Raw genomic sequence first — 16,831 nt, 5'->3', positions numbered from 1 at the left:
TGATGACTTGTAAAATGAGTACAAATGTTAGCATGTTAATAAAACAATTGGTGAAGATGGTTAACATTATAAAGCAACTCTGTGCCTCAATACAGCATCACAAAGTCGCTGACATGGCCTCAGATTGTTAGTCTTGTTTTACTTTTTGAGTTGGACCCTGGAGTATAAAAAGTAGCTCATTTGCATTTCCCCCCCATTTTCTCCGCTTTTAATTAACATTATAATTTCCAAGCTGTGGATGTCCCAAGAGGACCTTGTTTACTTGTTTTCATTCGGCAGGAAACTTACTTTTTGTCGTATAATTGGTCTGCTCTTTTCAGAAATCCTAGTACTTTCTGTCAGGAAGACCTTTGCTGACATCTTGCCGTTTTCTTAGAACTAAGGACTAGGTTGACTTATTTACTGGCTTGCTCTGATGGTGTCAGTCTAGATTTATAGCATCATTAGTGTATGCCCTCTGTGCATCACACACACACAAATGTTAGTGTCGCTTTGACGTATTTATTTGAAGGTATCTTGACCCGTGGCCATCGGTGCCTGAGTCTACAGATTGAGAGTTCGTTGATCTTTTACTCTCTGCTCTCGCGGGGCCAGATTCTTGTGGCAAATGGTTTTTGGACACGCGCAAGTACCAGGTGTGATAATTATAACCCCCATGGGCAGGGGGGAGTCGGAGTTTCTAATTTGGAACTTCTCTATGTTTGGCAGCCACTGTACATATTCAGCAGGATCTCATTTGGCACAAACAATCGTTGAGTATAATTAGTTTTGTGGAACAGCCTCATAATCAGACAGCAGGAAAAACTGTGGATAGGAGATTTGCGATAACATCCGTCCCTGTCCCAAAAAATCCAATTTTAGTAGCAGTATAATGATAAGTTACGAATTTGGCTCCCCAGATTTCATTAACAATCATTAGCCCAACAATGACCTGGCGACCGCTGCTTCATTGGAGCTCACATAGTCTTCAAAACTCATCTAAATCACTCACAGGAAAGGCAGACATAAAGGGGATGCAAATGAAGTAGCTCTAGGTTTTTACAGCTGGCACTTCAAGTTCAGTTTAATTAATTAAAACGACCACTTAGAGAACATTTTTATATACAAAGCGGTTTGAAGATGTTGCAAACTGGTCACACGACAAGCTCTAACTTTGAAACTGCACTTCAAGAGCAGCGTGCAATTTGAGCGCTAAATTACAACCAAATTCTGTTCGATTTCAAAATTTTAACACAATTGAATGCATTATTAAAACAATATTCTCCACCTGCTGCTGAGCTCACACCTCATGCAACCTGCATCCCCTCCACTGTTAAAAATACATGCAGCTGCTACAGTTACAGTATGTCCAGCTTCCCAGATGCACAACATGATTTACATTTTCACACATAAATGTAATTTCCATTTAAGTGCAGGGCGGCTTCGCTCTCTATCTCTCAGTGGGAACCCCTCCTCTCTGAGAAGCTGGGTGACTCATCGATTCTGCTCCAATCAAACACCTGTCCGCTCATCAGATAATTGTTTATCCTATTTTAGGAAAAACATACATTTTCTTGTAACACATCTGTGTCGGTTTCCCTGATGTGTCCTCTTATTCCTTTTGTTTACAAGACAAGTGAGTTACAACCTCATATGTCAGCTTAGACAGACAGACAGACAGACAGACAGACAGACAGCGAGAGACTGGGGGAGACACATCCATCCCTCCCATCCTAAGCTCTTTACGCCTCACTGTGAGAGTGGTTGGGTTGCTTCCAGGACGGCTTAAATCATGGCTTAGCCTCTGTGGGATTTGGGTTTGTGCGCTGCATGTTTTGTATGTTAATAGCTGAATAATGGCGTAAACTGTAGCGAGTGTACATCTCTTATTTATAGAAGAGCCAAACTTGCTGTTCTGGACTAATGAGGCTCTTAAATCGATGAATTTTTGGATCAATCCTCTCACAAGAAAGGAATATAAAAGGGAAAACTGAATCCCAAATAGACTTTAAAGTCGAGTATGGTGGCAAGAGATGTTCCACAGGGCTTGACCCAAAAATATTTCCAGGATGGCGGCATTGTTGTTGCAGCTTAGTAAGGATGTCGTCAGCGCTCATAGAGCAGATCGCTCACCATATAGGCCTTCAGGGACAGATGTCAAACAAACAGAGGATCAGGTTTCAGACGGCGGGTAGTTACAGTGCAACCTATACAACATGAAACCCAAACTGAGCACTTGTGTGGAGCTGCCAAAGGTTTAAAGGAGGATCCAGTTTCTAAATACTTTAACCTCCATTTTAAAAAAAAATATCTGTGCAATCTGGCTAATGGACAGAAGCCAGCTATCAAACTACTGTCAGCAAAAAAGTATGCATTTATCCTTTGACATGTAACAATTGTTTTAACTTTAATGATAACACATATACTGATAGAACTACTACTATACTGTATATGATTATATCTGAATCAAAGCACATTTTTGGTCTAATAAGGGAAAAGGGGAATACAATTTATTTTCTAATAGCGCATACTTTATCACGGCACTGAGCAATGCGCCAGTAAACAAAATGGCCCGAAAGACAAATATCGCTTTCAGTTCAGCACCACTACCACTACAAGACACAATACCTAAAACAGCTTTTTGTTTCCCACACAGATTTTTCTCTTTAATACACTGGCCGTAAGTCTTGTGTATACTGTTATACTCAAATTCTTTGTAACCGTGAGTATATATATATATATAGGCTTACAAATGCTGCATCTTTAAGACCAAACCACTTGAAACAATTTGTCATCCTCCAGATGTTTGAAAAGAGAATTAATAGTTGGTTTAAATTCACTCAAATATTTCTTCGGCCCCTTTCATGTTGCTTGGTAAATATTTGGATACCGTGAAGAGAAAGAAATGTTTGAACACAAGACTCACTTCAGGTTCCAAACATACTCGGTGAACATGCCCTTATTTGTACAATAATTGGGTACTGGACATGGAATATTCATCCAAACAGATAAAAAAGGCTGCTATGTTGTGTAAACAGTTTAAAGGTTAATTAATGTATGAATCACTGCTTTCATGGCCCTACTTCAAATAACCAGCAGCATGTTTTATCACCAGGGCATATTCTGTGCATGCATTTAAAAGAACATCTAAATGTAATCATGCACTCAAAAGCCACTGAACCTATTTCCCAGTTAGTCCAGGATTTTCTTAACTTTTGGATTCCCAGTAGAGGCGGGCAGGAGGGTGTTACACCAGTTCACTGAGCAGCACTTATTAGAGCTCTGTGTGTTGATTTGGGGGAAAGGAGTGAATCAGTAATGTGTGAGGCTGGAGAGACCCTGCAGGCTCTTCCCCGGGCAAACCTCAATTTTCAGGAGTGAACTGCTTACAGCTGACAACAGTCGTTTACCTCTGTGTGTCCGCTGAATTACTTATTTGCTACATTAAATGATGTTGGGTGTTTTTTCCTTTTAGATTATAATATATTTCAACACAGTCCTTTTGGACATGTGCTAGATAAAGGACCGGTATTATTTATATTTAGTCATAAATCAATGTGCATCAAGCTGCCACACATTGTAATTTGGAAAGCAGCTGTTAGGAAAGTTCGCCAGGTTATTTTTGACCTGCTGTTTTCAACACCAGAGTGTGTTTGCTAAAACGATGTTAATAACTTTAATGTCATCAACATACTCTTTTTGTCGATGGGTGTAACGTTTGATTATATTTAAAAGATAAAGACAGGTTTTAAAAGCTCATTATACTTTATAAATAACTGTGCAAACCCTTAGGACTTTAATTCAAATGTAAAAAAAAAAAGGTACATTCTCAATGTAGTTAGGCAGTAAAACGGACTCCATTCACATCCTTTGGGATGCTTGGAGATGTGTTTTGAAAAGGAAATAGCAAAAGTAAGAAAGAAGCATGGATGCATTATCTCATAGTGTACTCCTTAGACAATTGTAGTTTCCATACTGGTTTTGTCCCTTGTGTGCAATGTTGAACTCGCCTGCTGACGTCCACTAAGGCGTCTGTTGGCTTCCTAGTTTCGGTCCCTTTGCAAATTGCAGCTGAATGCAGAAACGTTGCGATAATTTGCTCGAGGCAGACTCTGCAGCTCCAAGCAGGAATGAAAACTTATAATGAGCTAACAGAAACTGCACAACCAGGATCTTTCTTCTTGTGTCTCACATAAGTACCACACAGTTTGAGTAGTATACATTTAGGCAATGTAAAATTAATAAGGGCTCATTTAAAAAATCCACAAAAAAAAAACATAGATCCAATTTTGGCTTACTGACTCGTGGGAATATTATTGCAGACTAGATGTTATCTCTCACAACACAAACCTCCCAGCAACCATTTGTTTTACCACGATGAATTCAATTCTTGTGACATCCACACAGGAGACATTAGCCAAGCAGTTTGCCGTGTAACATCCAACAGAGTCGGGCAGCATTTTTAGGTGTAGAGTCTTATATGTTTGGGTCTTTATGATTTTCAAACCACGTTTTAAATAAGTGATCCCGCTTTAACATGGCAGCCTTTTGGATTCAATCAGTTCAGTAAATCCATTAATAAATCAAATCAGAGGGTCGTTATGGTATTGGTGTAAGTCTGGGGCTTTTTTTATTAAAGGTTTCTTAAATGTCAGACAAGACATCTATCTTCAAATTTTAGGTAAATCTAGCCTAGTTCCCTGCAGAGAAGGATTTGGCTGTGATGATGGTATTACTGAATATCAGGTCTATCCCTCTGGAACTGCCGTAATGCTGGTAGTGATCCCTAATGATCAGGAAGCAGCTGCAAGCAGCTCCACAGGAAGCCTAGTACACAATGAAATAATCGGCTTCTATTGACAAGATGAGAGAGAAATCCCTTTAGCCCACCGGTTTTACTCTTGAGTGTGAACATCGCATAAAGAAAAGCCATTGATGTAGCCGTGCTTAGGATACTGTAGTGTCTGCAATGTAAACATCATGTGGAATATTCTGAGCGTTAGTACAAGCCTGAATATTAATCTCTCTGTAGGGCTTTCCATTGATTCCCATGAAAAAGAGGATTTATTGACCTATATTTTATCAAGTCTAAGTTTTAAAATGACGATTCTTTTCATATTGTGTGTTGTACTTTAATATCTCTCCATGTAGAATGTAACCAGTGTATAATTGAGCAGTACAGCAGCAGATTCAGTGGGCCTTACTCTTGAGAGGTTATCATTATTTGTACAGTTTATCATTGTTAATAAACAGTGGTGCCCTTCTCATAACCACCACTGAGGTACCCTTTAGTACTGCTCTTTAACGCAACTGCTCCCATCAGACTCTGGTAGTCCTGGGCAGCTTCCATGAGTGTGAATTGTTCTCAGTGAACACCTCTTAAAGTAGTAGAGTAAATTAATAAAAAAAAACAACAACATGCAACCAATATATCTTACTATAAATCAAAGAGCAAAACTCCTTATAACTCCAAAACATGCCTGATAAATGTTTTCTTCCGTTTCAAAGTAATCTATTTACAGCTGTGTGTACACCACTGCCATCAGAAACTGTTAATAAATAATAAAAGTACAAAAGTACATTTAATAGTAAAATATTTGTCAATATATCAAAACAAATCCTGGCAAAAAAACAATATGTAGCCCAAAACTCACTGACTAAATGACAATGTACATCCTGTCTGACTTTAGGTCAAACACATATAGCAAGATTATCCTCCAAATTTGGGTAAGACAATCATTAAGTATAATCACAGGAGTGAAAATGTATCAGTAAACTTTTTTCATGTCGCACAATAAATATTTACTGATACTCAGAAGGATCCTTTCAAATCGGTGTCACAATGTATTTGTTGATCAGTTTCCAAAACAATGTAGAGAGTTTTATTATACCATGAGGGAGGATTTTACAACCCCCGACAGACATCAGTCATAATTATGTTAGTACTTTATTTTTCGTAGCAACAGTTGGTCAGTAAACAGTATAACTCCAGCTGTCACAGTACTGTCAAACCAAAAGGGATATACCAGGCTTGTTTATGATTTGCCATCACAGTTAGTTTATTTATAATATTTTTCTCCTTTAAACTTCCTTCTTTTCCTTGTTCTTCTTTTTAGAGTCACATAAGGCAAACGTATATTAATTAGGAAGATGTTCCAAATGTGTTTGACATCTGACCCCACTCATCATCTCTGATGGTAAGAAGTGAAATAGATCATGGACACTTCAGGGCAGAAAGGTGAGAAGAAGAATTTCAAGGGGTGTAAAGTTACGATTAAAATGATGTTAGACTAGTTAGCTGTATTGAAGGGGAGATTCATCCACTGGGGATTGGGTTTTTTTATGTGGTTTGTTCCTGGAAGGAAAGCCGACCAACAGTACCAACATCAGTGTGATTTTTCTCTTTCTAATATTAACTTTCCTCTGGCAGCATATGGGTTTTATAGACATAAATGTGTACTTGCTTACCATTATCTTCTTTGATTTGTGTCTTATGAACGCTGCCAAAATGATGATTAGAAACTGCGCAACACGGCCAGTAAAGACATAAAATCAAGAAAAAAATTAAGATGGTACTTAAAATTTAAGTTAAGAACATAAAAAATAACTTAATTTCTTTACTTTTTAGGCTCAATGGAGGTTTTATGTGCTCTCTATCCTCTTCCAGTTATGGGACAACAACCCTGCAATTCAACATGGTCTCTCAGTCCCTCAGCTGATCAGTGTAATGTCCTTGCTAAACTGGTCCAGGGGATGAAGACATACTGTATCTCTAGCAGGGTCACTGATCCTGCAGCTTGCAAACTCACACATTGAACTTGTGCAGCTCAGTGTCCTTCAGTTTTGCTTAGTGGTGAATCACTAGATGGATAAAACAGCTCGGGCATGATGAGAATGATGAGCTACTTTCTTACCACACACACGTCTGGGGATTATATAATATTTATCAACCTTCTGCTGCTGTCGTCAGTGACTGCGGCCCATTATGCATTCTGATTATCTTATCTGCTGATGAGTAATGTGACAAATACTGCCAAAGATACATCGTTTCATTTAGATGTTGAGCATTTATCTATTTCAATACAGTACTCTGAGTGATGTTTCCTCCTTCAACTAATAAACTATAATTATTGATCAAATAACCCAAACCCTAAAATGTAATCTTTCAATTTCCAGCAGATAACATTAGATTGGCGTTGACACTGAAAACCTTAAAAGGCTCTCCGCTTGAGTCTGATCCCAATCTCTTTTTACAGCAGTGTGTCGTGATCCGTTGCTGAAATTTTCTGATTAAACTGTGAATGTATGTTTGTCTTTCCTTCTTGTGACCTTGTCAAACTCACCCGAGTGACACGTAATAGATCAGCTGTGATTTTCGACATTTAGTCATCATTTATTGTTCGGGCAGATGAGGTTATAGGTCGCTTATGAAACTCATGCTGTGTAGGTAATACTAAGATCATGCTTGAGGAGGGAGCCAGGCTTCAGGAGACCTATCCAACATTAGTATGCATGTTGCCAAAAGCATGGGACACATGCGGAGTCAACCAGTGAAATCAGGTCAGAGCTGAAAGGGTACACAGTTGTCTCTTTGAGGCCCAATATATATATATATTTTTTACCATATAAGTTGCAGATAGAGCTAACATGTGCGTGTAGATTTGGCATTTTGATGTTAAATTTTGTTTTTATTATCAGAACACACTCTCTTTATCTGGATCTGTTTTGATGCTGCGTTCACACACTGATGTTTTACTTTAGCAGAATCAGAAATCAGTTTAATTCGTTACATGACAAATACAACACTTGATGTGTGTAGCTTTAAGATTGTTCTGCCAGATGGCTGCTACAAGGTTTATGCACAAAAAGGGACATTTGGATTATTTGTCTCTGCTGATTAGATTTAACAATCATCTGATTGACATTCATCAACATAAAATCGAGCAATATAATCATGATTCTTTTTTTAGCAGTAATTGTGCAGTCCTTCAGGCCTGACAAAAGCCCTGCGTGTACTCGACTGCTCCAAATAGACAATAGAGAACCTCATGGCACCAAAAGGTCACAATGAGTTCATCATCCATCATGGTGCTTCAGCAGCAAATAATGTAAATATGGAAAGAACAGCAGCTTTAGACTGAAGAGCCAAAGTAGCATCACACGTCACAGATGTCCTGTAAGCTGCAGCAGAGCGGGAGGTCAGCAGTAAATGTTTCAAATGTTCATTCGGAGTCTGAGTTTATCAGGGCTGCAGTCCATCACGGTAACGGCTTGTGTCGTAAAAAAATGCTAATTTGCTGTTGTCACCCCGGGTGAAGGATACTCTGTTCAGGAGTAAACTAAGTTGGCGAGGACAAACTTTAAGACCAAGGTGTCTCCTACTCTTCAAGGCCCATATATCCGCATTTACTGCTGATCTAAATCTCACCAAATGTTTATATTTTAATGATTGTGTGTTAAAGTTAATGAGTTTTTAATCTGCATCCGTGCAGTGTCACAGCCAATCGAAGAAATTCATTATTCAAATGCTGAGAGAGTCCTACAAAAGTGAATGTACAAATGGCTGCCCTTTAGTTTTTCATGTTTGCTTTCTGTATAAAAAAATGCACTAGAATGACCTGGAATATTCCCAATTGATATTCAAGGTCTCAAAAAGAAGAAAAATAGGTGCCCATTCATGCTGCGATTCTTCCACAGTCGGTAATTGCGCTATTAATTAAACTTGAGGATGTCACATTGATCTTTCCCCCCCTCTATTGTGCCATTCTGTAATCTTGTGAGTGCCTTTATGTACACCATGGCTTGTTGATCAATGTGGCATTTGAGGACAGACAGATGGATTGGCTGGAATTCACCAGGATACTCCTCAGGTCATTTTATTTTGCAAGGCAGCACTGTGTGCCTAGGAAGCTGCTGGGGGTCACACAGTCACCCATGAGGAACACACGGTCAGAGACTTATGCTCCTATGAACATTTAAGACTCATACAATTAAAGGGAGAGCTCCATGAACTGGATGTGACCTGTGTGGAAACGGAGGGTTTACCTACACAAAGACAGGCTGTTAACCGCAAACACAAATCTCTGGCATCCTACCAAGGAGAGCTTTTCTCCCGCAGTGACTGCAGGCTTTCAGGGAGTACGGAACAAGACCCCTGGTTCTTCTGAATCCTGTTTTTAGATACTGCAGCTCGCGTAGTAACACAACCACCCACTGAAGAATTTGTAAAACATGTTTCTAGTGTACCTGAATCTCAATGAGCCCTCATCAGATATGATTCTTTTTACTGGACCTCTGCGGTGGAATAATATTATTCCAGGCTACAGTTAAAACTAAAAGCAGCCTTGGTTTCCGTTGCTTAATGTTGAAAATACGTAATTTGCCTCGATGCCAGGAATGTAATTTTACTCTGAATTATCAGTTAGGGTGACAGACCATTGGAGTTAGCTCCCTCAGTAAAAGACCTCTTACTCTGGGAGCTGTGTTTCTGAATCTTTGGCAGGCTTTTCATGCTTGTTGATGAGTCATACTCCAGGAAGAGTGGAGGAGCATGAGTGGGTTCTCCGTTGTTTGTAGGTTGACTTCTGAATGCTTGAGACCTTAAGGTGCACTCTGCAGGGCTGTGACATACTGTGTATCAACAACAAAATCATTGGTGGATTATAATCTGTGATGAAAGTTGAACTTGAAGATGTTGTTTCCCACATAACATTTATGATAATTTCATAAAATGTTTGGAATTATTATTCTTTCTTTTATCGGAAGGGCCGGAGATTTTTTTTGCATTTTTTTCACAGATTCTCTTACTTGATATTTGATATTGACTTGTTTTAATTACTTGGACTTGACTCTTCTCAAGTTAAATGCGACTGCTTTGACTCTTACAATAACTTCCTCTCCTATCTTTTAATTGGCGACAGTTTGAAATGAAGAGTGTACGAGTTAGTTAAGAGAAGGAAGATGCAAATTGGAGTCTGTCTGGCAGCTCTGGTGGCCGTCATGCAGAGGGCCTGCGCTGTCGTCGCTTCTCTCTCTGAGTCCGAGCTCACTGCGCCTCCTCACAGCTGCAGCCATCTGCCAGTAAATGGCTGAGGGTGGCTGAAGATACAGATGTGATGCCTCATTATCCGCTGAATGAGATGAATGATGAATCCTGGCACTGGCTGTCATTGACAAACCCAGTCATGATTGCTCCCCCTTTGTTGCAACCCGTGTATCTTATTTACTGCCATCACTGAATGTACCTCTGCCAGGGACATTAGCATTTCTAGGGTTGCACCAACATTGTTTCAAGTTTCTAAACTGGGCTGGTCAGAGGCATAAAGAGATTTCCTGGCTTTCAAAGAGGAAGGGTCGATTAAAAATGCATGCGGGTGCTTTTTGTCATTACGGAGCCATCAGTGGTTGCAGGTTGACAATACAATTTCACATCATGGAAATGAATTAGGCTGAGCTTATTCATTATGGATGCCCATCGGTTTCTTATTCAGGATGGCCTTTGTGTCATTTCTAAATAGATGAAAGCCAGGTAGGGTCGTGGATAACCCGGCAGTGTATTTCAGGCTGAAAAACGTTTGTTCTGCTGTCTGGAAGAAACCTTTTTGTACGTCTTTCTAAATCCCGCATTAGCACTGACGTTTACAAAGGAAAATAACACTCATAACGCATCAGTATTAATGAGCTGCTTTTCTTTTCTACTTCAAATCATTATTAATGTACAATTAACTGCATTTCTTTAAAGACTTAAAACCTGCGTGTTTTTTAACCCAAATGGCAGTGGTTTAGTTACGTGTAGCCTACTTTCTAATAAGTCCCCTCTAGTTAGGTAACAGGGATTTTGTCCCCTGCCCCTTCAGCTTTGATAATCTTCCACTTTCTTCTCTGGTTGACAAACACAACATGACAGCAGTCACTTTTGAATTTAACTGTGATTCTGAGTGACAGTAGCATTGTGTCAGGGGAGAACACAGGTTGTTTTCTTACAGGTAACATTGATCGTAACTACAAGCTCTGTTTTCCTCCTAACAATCAATATATGCTGAATTTTTCTTTGTTAATTCCCAGTTTTTCTATTTGTATTTAAGTTGTGGTCCGATTTCTTGTTGTATTCACTCAAGTTTTACCTCTACCAGTCTCAGAGCTCTCACCTGATTAGTTTACTAACACCCATAGATCTCATATTCCTGCCTTTTTGAACGTCTCCACACACTCCATGCTTCAGTTTATTCAACAGCATGTCTGTGAAAGGCAGAGTGATCAGTCAAAGCGAGGCCCCTGGTTTGATTCTCATGTTGCTCCACCGTGGCCACTAGAAGCTTGGGGCTCAGCGGCATCCTTCCTTGTTTGTGTCTGTGAAAGCTGAAGCCATTTCTGTCACCTCGCCCACTCTTCCGCTGCCTATTTACATGATGAGCTGAGCTCTCATGTATTTATTTACACTGTCATATATACAGTACTGATGAGACTGTTTGTGACACTGTTGCTCCAAATTGTGACTCTTTTCTCATTTATTTATATAGCACAATCATGAGCCTGAGAAGCCCTATTAAAGTCTGTTTATGCTCATTTAAAGGCATTACATATTTGCTGACAATCTCAAACAATGTTAATGAGTCATTTCTAGTAATTCTGTGCAAGTTGTAGAACAAAGGATCTAAAGCTGCTGAATCATCGTTATGTCTGAAAATAGTGAAAAATTCACATATTATTCAGTTTAAAATGTGTAGATACATTTTCGTTTAATCGATTAGTGGTCTTGCAGCTTTAGAAAGATCAGACAAAAATATGTTATATCATTTTACATATTCTGTGCTTTTCTAAACACTTTCTGAATTATATTTTTCTCCTCCTCCACACTCTACAAACCACTTAAAATAATAGAATACATTTGTGTTTCCACTCCAGTCAAAAGCATTTCAAGCAAACATCTGGCTCCCTCCTTATGCCCTTTCCTATGAGTGCCAAGCCTCCAAAGAAGGAACATTGTTTTGTTCTGAACTAGTAGTGTTGTAACATGCTCCTTTTTTATTTTTTCCAGGTGGTGCTCGTCTTTGCTCTCAGCATCGGAGCCCTTGTTATATACTTCATTGATTCTTCTGAGTAAGTATTTTTCACATTAATCATTGTACTTAATTATGCCACTACTTTAGCTTATATGACACAATTAACCTTTAACCTGCTCCACTGCAGAATATTTGAGAAATCAAGAAACTGAGAATTGGCCTTGAGTCATTAGGTCTTTGAGTGCTCAAGCATCTAACAAAAAAGCATTTGAGGAGAGGGAACCGGAACTTAAAATATGCTGACTCATTTTCAGGATGTCCTATTCATTCCTTGAGCTCCGTTCGGGTCTTCTGAAATCCTGCTGTTAAATTGATGATGCTTCAGTTAGAATGATTGGATTGGTCCGAGGTAAAATTGTATGAGTTTTAGACATTTATGATTTATAATACCCTCTGAGGACCCAGCCATTAACTGTTTGCTCCAATCTCATAAATCCTCATATAGCGCATATACTGTAGTTCCTCCCTAATTATTCGGAGTGCTTTGTGCTCTGTATATGGTATTTGAGAGCATGTACTTGCTGGCTGTTTTTATCCAATCCCCTTCCAGGTTAACTGCTCTGAGCTTACTGAAGGTCTCTGCTGACAAACAGCCAGAGCTCACTGATGAAATGTGCGTAATCTCTGTACAAAAGGATCAGACTATCAAACAGGCAGGAAAGACCCAAGTTCCTGTTCAAAACCAATCACCATCGCTCATCGAACTGGAGGAAGTGGAAGACCCCATTAGTATTAGTTTACTGTAACTGCAGCCTGCTGATGTTTGAGCAGGAAGTGCCATTAACAAGTAGAGCTAAATACACCGGATAAAAGCTTTATCAAGCCAAAGGGAGTCTCCGCTGAGTAATTTTAAGAGAAAACGGGCTGTAAACTTTGTTTTCTGGCTCATGACCTGGAGGCAGGTTATTTGTTATTTTATAAGGCTGCATACAGCTAAGGGCTTGACTTTCTCTGATGTGGGTTGTGAGCATGATCTCATTTCATTAACTGGACAAGCTCAGGTAGAGTTACATTCTCAGCAATTCCATCTGTGGCCTCCTGTGCTCACCACATTGCTTGTAGGAGCATCCCATACCTTTTACAATTGATGAAAGATGACCTACGACCTCTGTCTTTAACTCTCATGCATAAGTAAGGACTTTGTTAAATACACAATGAGGTATGATGCTGAAGCACCTGTTGGTTGACTTATATTCATATTCATACACCAGGCTCTTTGTCCAAGTGTTCATTTAATCTTGTCCAGGGCTTTCTATTATTCAGATAGTGTCTTTCACTTCCTGCTAACCCAACAAGCCCTGTAGTTAAAGAAAGAGAGCCAGTTAGCTGCTCTCTTGCATGCTTGTAATTGGCAGCACCCTGTAACAGATACAGTCCTTCCTGTAATTAGTCCTGCGGGCTGCTGCGGCTGTCGTATGATGGGCGGGCCAACCTGGCTGGAAGTGACACAAGAGAGACGTCAACAAAACAAGAACCACTAAGTTTCAGTTCAGTTAGAGCTGCATGCAGCGAAGGGATAATAAAGCTGTAATGGTGTCCTACTTTTCAACCTGTGCTTCTACATACAGTAGTCTCGTTTGATTTGTAAGACGCACTCTCCTTTGTTGTTTCATGAATAAAGCAGAGCTGGGTGTCAAACTCAGCAGTGATATTGAGCAATCGAAGTATTTAAAAGTGGTGTTGAAATCTTAGTCACTCTTGTTAAGGATGTATTTTCTTGCTTCATTTCCATCCATTGATTTCTTCAACACATTAAGCTTACAAACCTAAAGAACTTAAACCGTAACAAACATTTAAAACAACAACTGATCAGGATGGTCATTCACTTTCAGTGGATTCAGTTTTTCTTGACCATCAAGGTTGTAATTCACGTGCGGTGCCATCAGCCAACATGAAGGTCTCCTTTCCTGTTTGATCTGAGACTTTATCGAATGAGGAAGAGAGAGACCAGAGCGACTCAGAGCAGGGCTGGTTTGTGATCCATAACAGGCTTAGTCCTTTTCCAAACCAGGTCTACTGGAACTCAATTATTTAGCAGTCAGGTTGGCCTGCGCTATATGGTCTGTCACCCTGCTATGACAGGGATTTGGAGGGCTGACGTGTCATTACAGTGAATGAGGGCAGAACTATCCAACGTATAGGGACCTAAAGATGCTCTGAAAGACGACCGGTTATTTTCCAGATCAATTATCCATGTGCAAGACAATTTACAATTAGGGCTTGGCAAGATTTAATAATATAATTAATTAAATTTTAACTGAAGCGTCTACGAAAGCATATATATCAGGATATCCTACACAATTACAATGTCTAAATTAATATTAACCACATACAAAAAACTCTGATGATGATCTTTGGTAATCTTTTTAGAAGACGGATTTGTCTTAAAACAGTGTACATGTATAGCTGAAAATATTTCATTATTTATTATTTTTTATTGACTTTTATGGAGAAGATGAAAACGATACATTGGTTGTAACAGTTGTAATAAAATTGGGAAAAAATAATAGCAAGCTTTTTAAAGAGATGCTATACCAGAAGAGGAAAATATAGCCACATATTTATAAAGCACAGTAAAAACATCCAGTTTCCCTTACATAATCAGATAACCAGAAGGAACAGTTACATGATGGATGATGAGGATTTACATGAGGATTTGGATGTGGATTGTTTTGCTTTTAAGATGCGCCGACAAAGATCTTAAATAGTCTTGTTATTTCGTGAATACAAAGGATTTTTATATTATACTGTCCGGATTAGCCTCAGGACCAGATATGACGGCTGCCTGAGGGCGATGAGGACGGTTGGGTTCCTCGTCATCACATCACTGACCTGAGCGTCAGTACAGTGCATCAGATCGGTTCAGAATAATCCCCAAGTTTTTTTTTTTTACGTTACCTCATTCTAACTCTGGCACAACTGAGTTTTATCAAACTGAATTTAGTAGAGTCTTTTACATAACAAAAGCTATTTGCTTTAATCCGAACCGTATTAAACAGCACAGGGTCGACTGTTGCTGTTGAGTAGTGTGGTGTTTACAGAGGCATCAAATAAACTGAATGTATGAGAGGGATCTAGTTAAAATGCTAAGGAAAGGAAAGCCATGATTGACAGTAACCTGCTTTATGGGAGTGATTTCCAACCGTCATTTTTACTTTCAACAAAGCAATATACGTACATTTGTTGCCCATCATCAGGGGTTGGATATGTCCATGAATACTAAAGACTTAGCCAAGAGTAACTTTTCCTTCACAGATTCATTACTTTAATTATTTAGAGGACTGATGACATACAGTATTATCCTACAATTCACACAAACAATTACAGTCGCAATGTGATTCATTTACTGTATGTTTTTTATGCTTCTGGTCCTGTTAATCATTATTTACCAACCCAATGTTGGTTTGACAAGCACTTCTTTAGGGCTGTGAAGTATTTTCTATAGATAATTGTACAAATAATAAATTAGCTTTAAGTAAGATTGAAAAAACAAGTAAGCTGAGTTCTGAGGGTTTGGTTTGATAAACAACTGAAATATTTAATCAATTAGCAGAATTGTTTCCCGTTCGTTTACCGGCACACCTTTCATTTATCGACTACATTTTTTCTCAGCGGTAACACAATAAACCAGTCCATCATAAAAGTCCTTATTTGAACTCAACTATTCATATATTTGATTAATAATTGAATATTAATCAAATATATGTTCCCCATAAGTAAATTAACCGTCACCGCCTTGTTTTTTCCCTTTGGGTGTGAATAATATTTTGAAACAATATATTTTATTTTCCAGGTCATCATTTTTATCGAACTACTAACCTATTACAGTCACCTTTACTTGGTTAATTATTTCTCTTTATTTGAATTCTTTGTGCCAGATACAAGCTTTTTGAGGGTGAGACTTCACTGCATTGCTAGCATTTGCTATGGCTGCCTGATTCATAAAAGAAGACATGAACCCTGCATGCATTTAACCCTTAAACTACTGCTTTTGTTCTGCATTTCCATCATCTTGATTTAATTTCTACCTGAGATGTTATCGGAAAAAGTGGCAACATTTTCATTAAGTGATATAGCACCTGGAATATGACAGATTTGTTTGCAGTTATTTAAGGGTTAATCAGACGTCTCAACAAGTTTTTGCTTGAGTGACAATAAATGCATGTCCTTTCTCAGCAGAAAAAACTTTGTAAAAATACCAACTATTGCACTTTTTTCAATAATTAAGTTCCTCTTCTTTTGAAAAGCTTAAAAATGGAAACAGCAAGTGAAGAATGCATCTTTTATACTTTATTTTTGAATAAATATATGCATTTTACCAACCCTTTCCTCACTTCCCCATCACTCTTTGTAAGATATTTACATACTTTGTTTCTCTCTTTGTGTTTTAGTCCTATCGAGTCCTGTCAGAACTTCTACAAAGACTTCACGTTGCAGATCGACATGGCGTTCAACGTGTTCTTCTTGCTGTACTTCGGCCTCCGGGTAAGTAAAGCTGAAGTTGCCAACATTAAAAAATGTACCCGTCTTTATTGACACTCTTATCAGTGTACCGTGTGAATCTTACTGGTAACCCTTTATCTCCCTCAGTTCATTGCTGCCAATGACAAGCTGTGGTTCTGGTTGGAAGTGAACTCGGTGGTGGACTTCTTCACAGTTCCTCCGGTGTTTGTGTCAGTGTATCTGAACAGGAGCTGGCTGGGTAAGGATGCTTATAAACAGGCCTAGCATTGTACAGTGCATCTCTGGGCTTTTTATTTCCAGGGAGGCTGTGCTGCCTCCAGGTGGAT

General features: G+C 38.9%; 1 protein-coding gene across 6 annotated transcripts in view; it reads left to right on the top strand.

Annotated features, from left to right (window-relative positions):
* The window catches only part of LOC134871237 (calcium-activated potassium channel subunit alpha-1), a 70,823-nt gene that overhangs the window by 17,068 nt on the left and 36,924 nt on the right, over window positions 1-16,831 (top strand). For all 6 annotated transcript variants that reach the window (XM_063893917.1, XM_063893915.1, XM_063893914.1 and 3 more), the window contains exons 3-5: window positions 12,017-12,078; window positions 16,433-16,526; window positions 16,632-16,743. In XM_063893917.1, coding sequence (XP_063749987.1) covers window positions 12,017-12,078; window positions 16,433-16,526; window positions 16,632-16,743 — 268 coding nt within the window. The remainder of the gene's footprint in view (window positions 1-12,016; window positions 12,079-16,432; window positions 16,527-16,631; window positions 16,744-16,831) is intronic.

This window comes from Eleginops maclovinus, chromosome 10, assembly GCF_036324505.1.
Source record: "Eleginops maclovinus isolate JMC-PN-2008 ecotype Puerto Natales chromosome 10, JC_Emac_rtc_rv5, whole genome shotgun sequence".
In the NCBI taxonomy this organism is placed as follows: Eukaryota; Metazoa; Chordata; class Actinopteri; order Perciformes; family Eleginopidae; genus Eleginops; species Eleginops maclovinus.
This window is presented reverse-complemented; position numbering and strand designations above follow the sequence as displayed.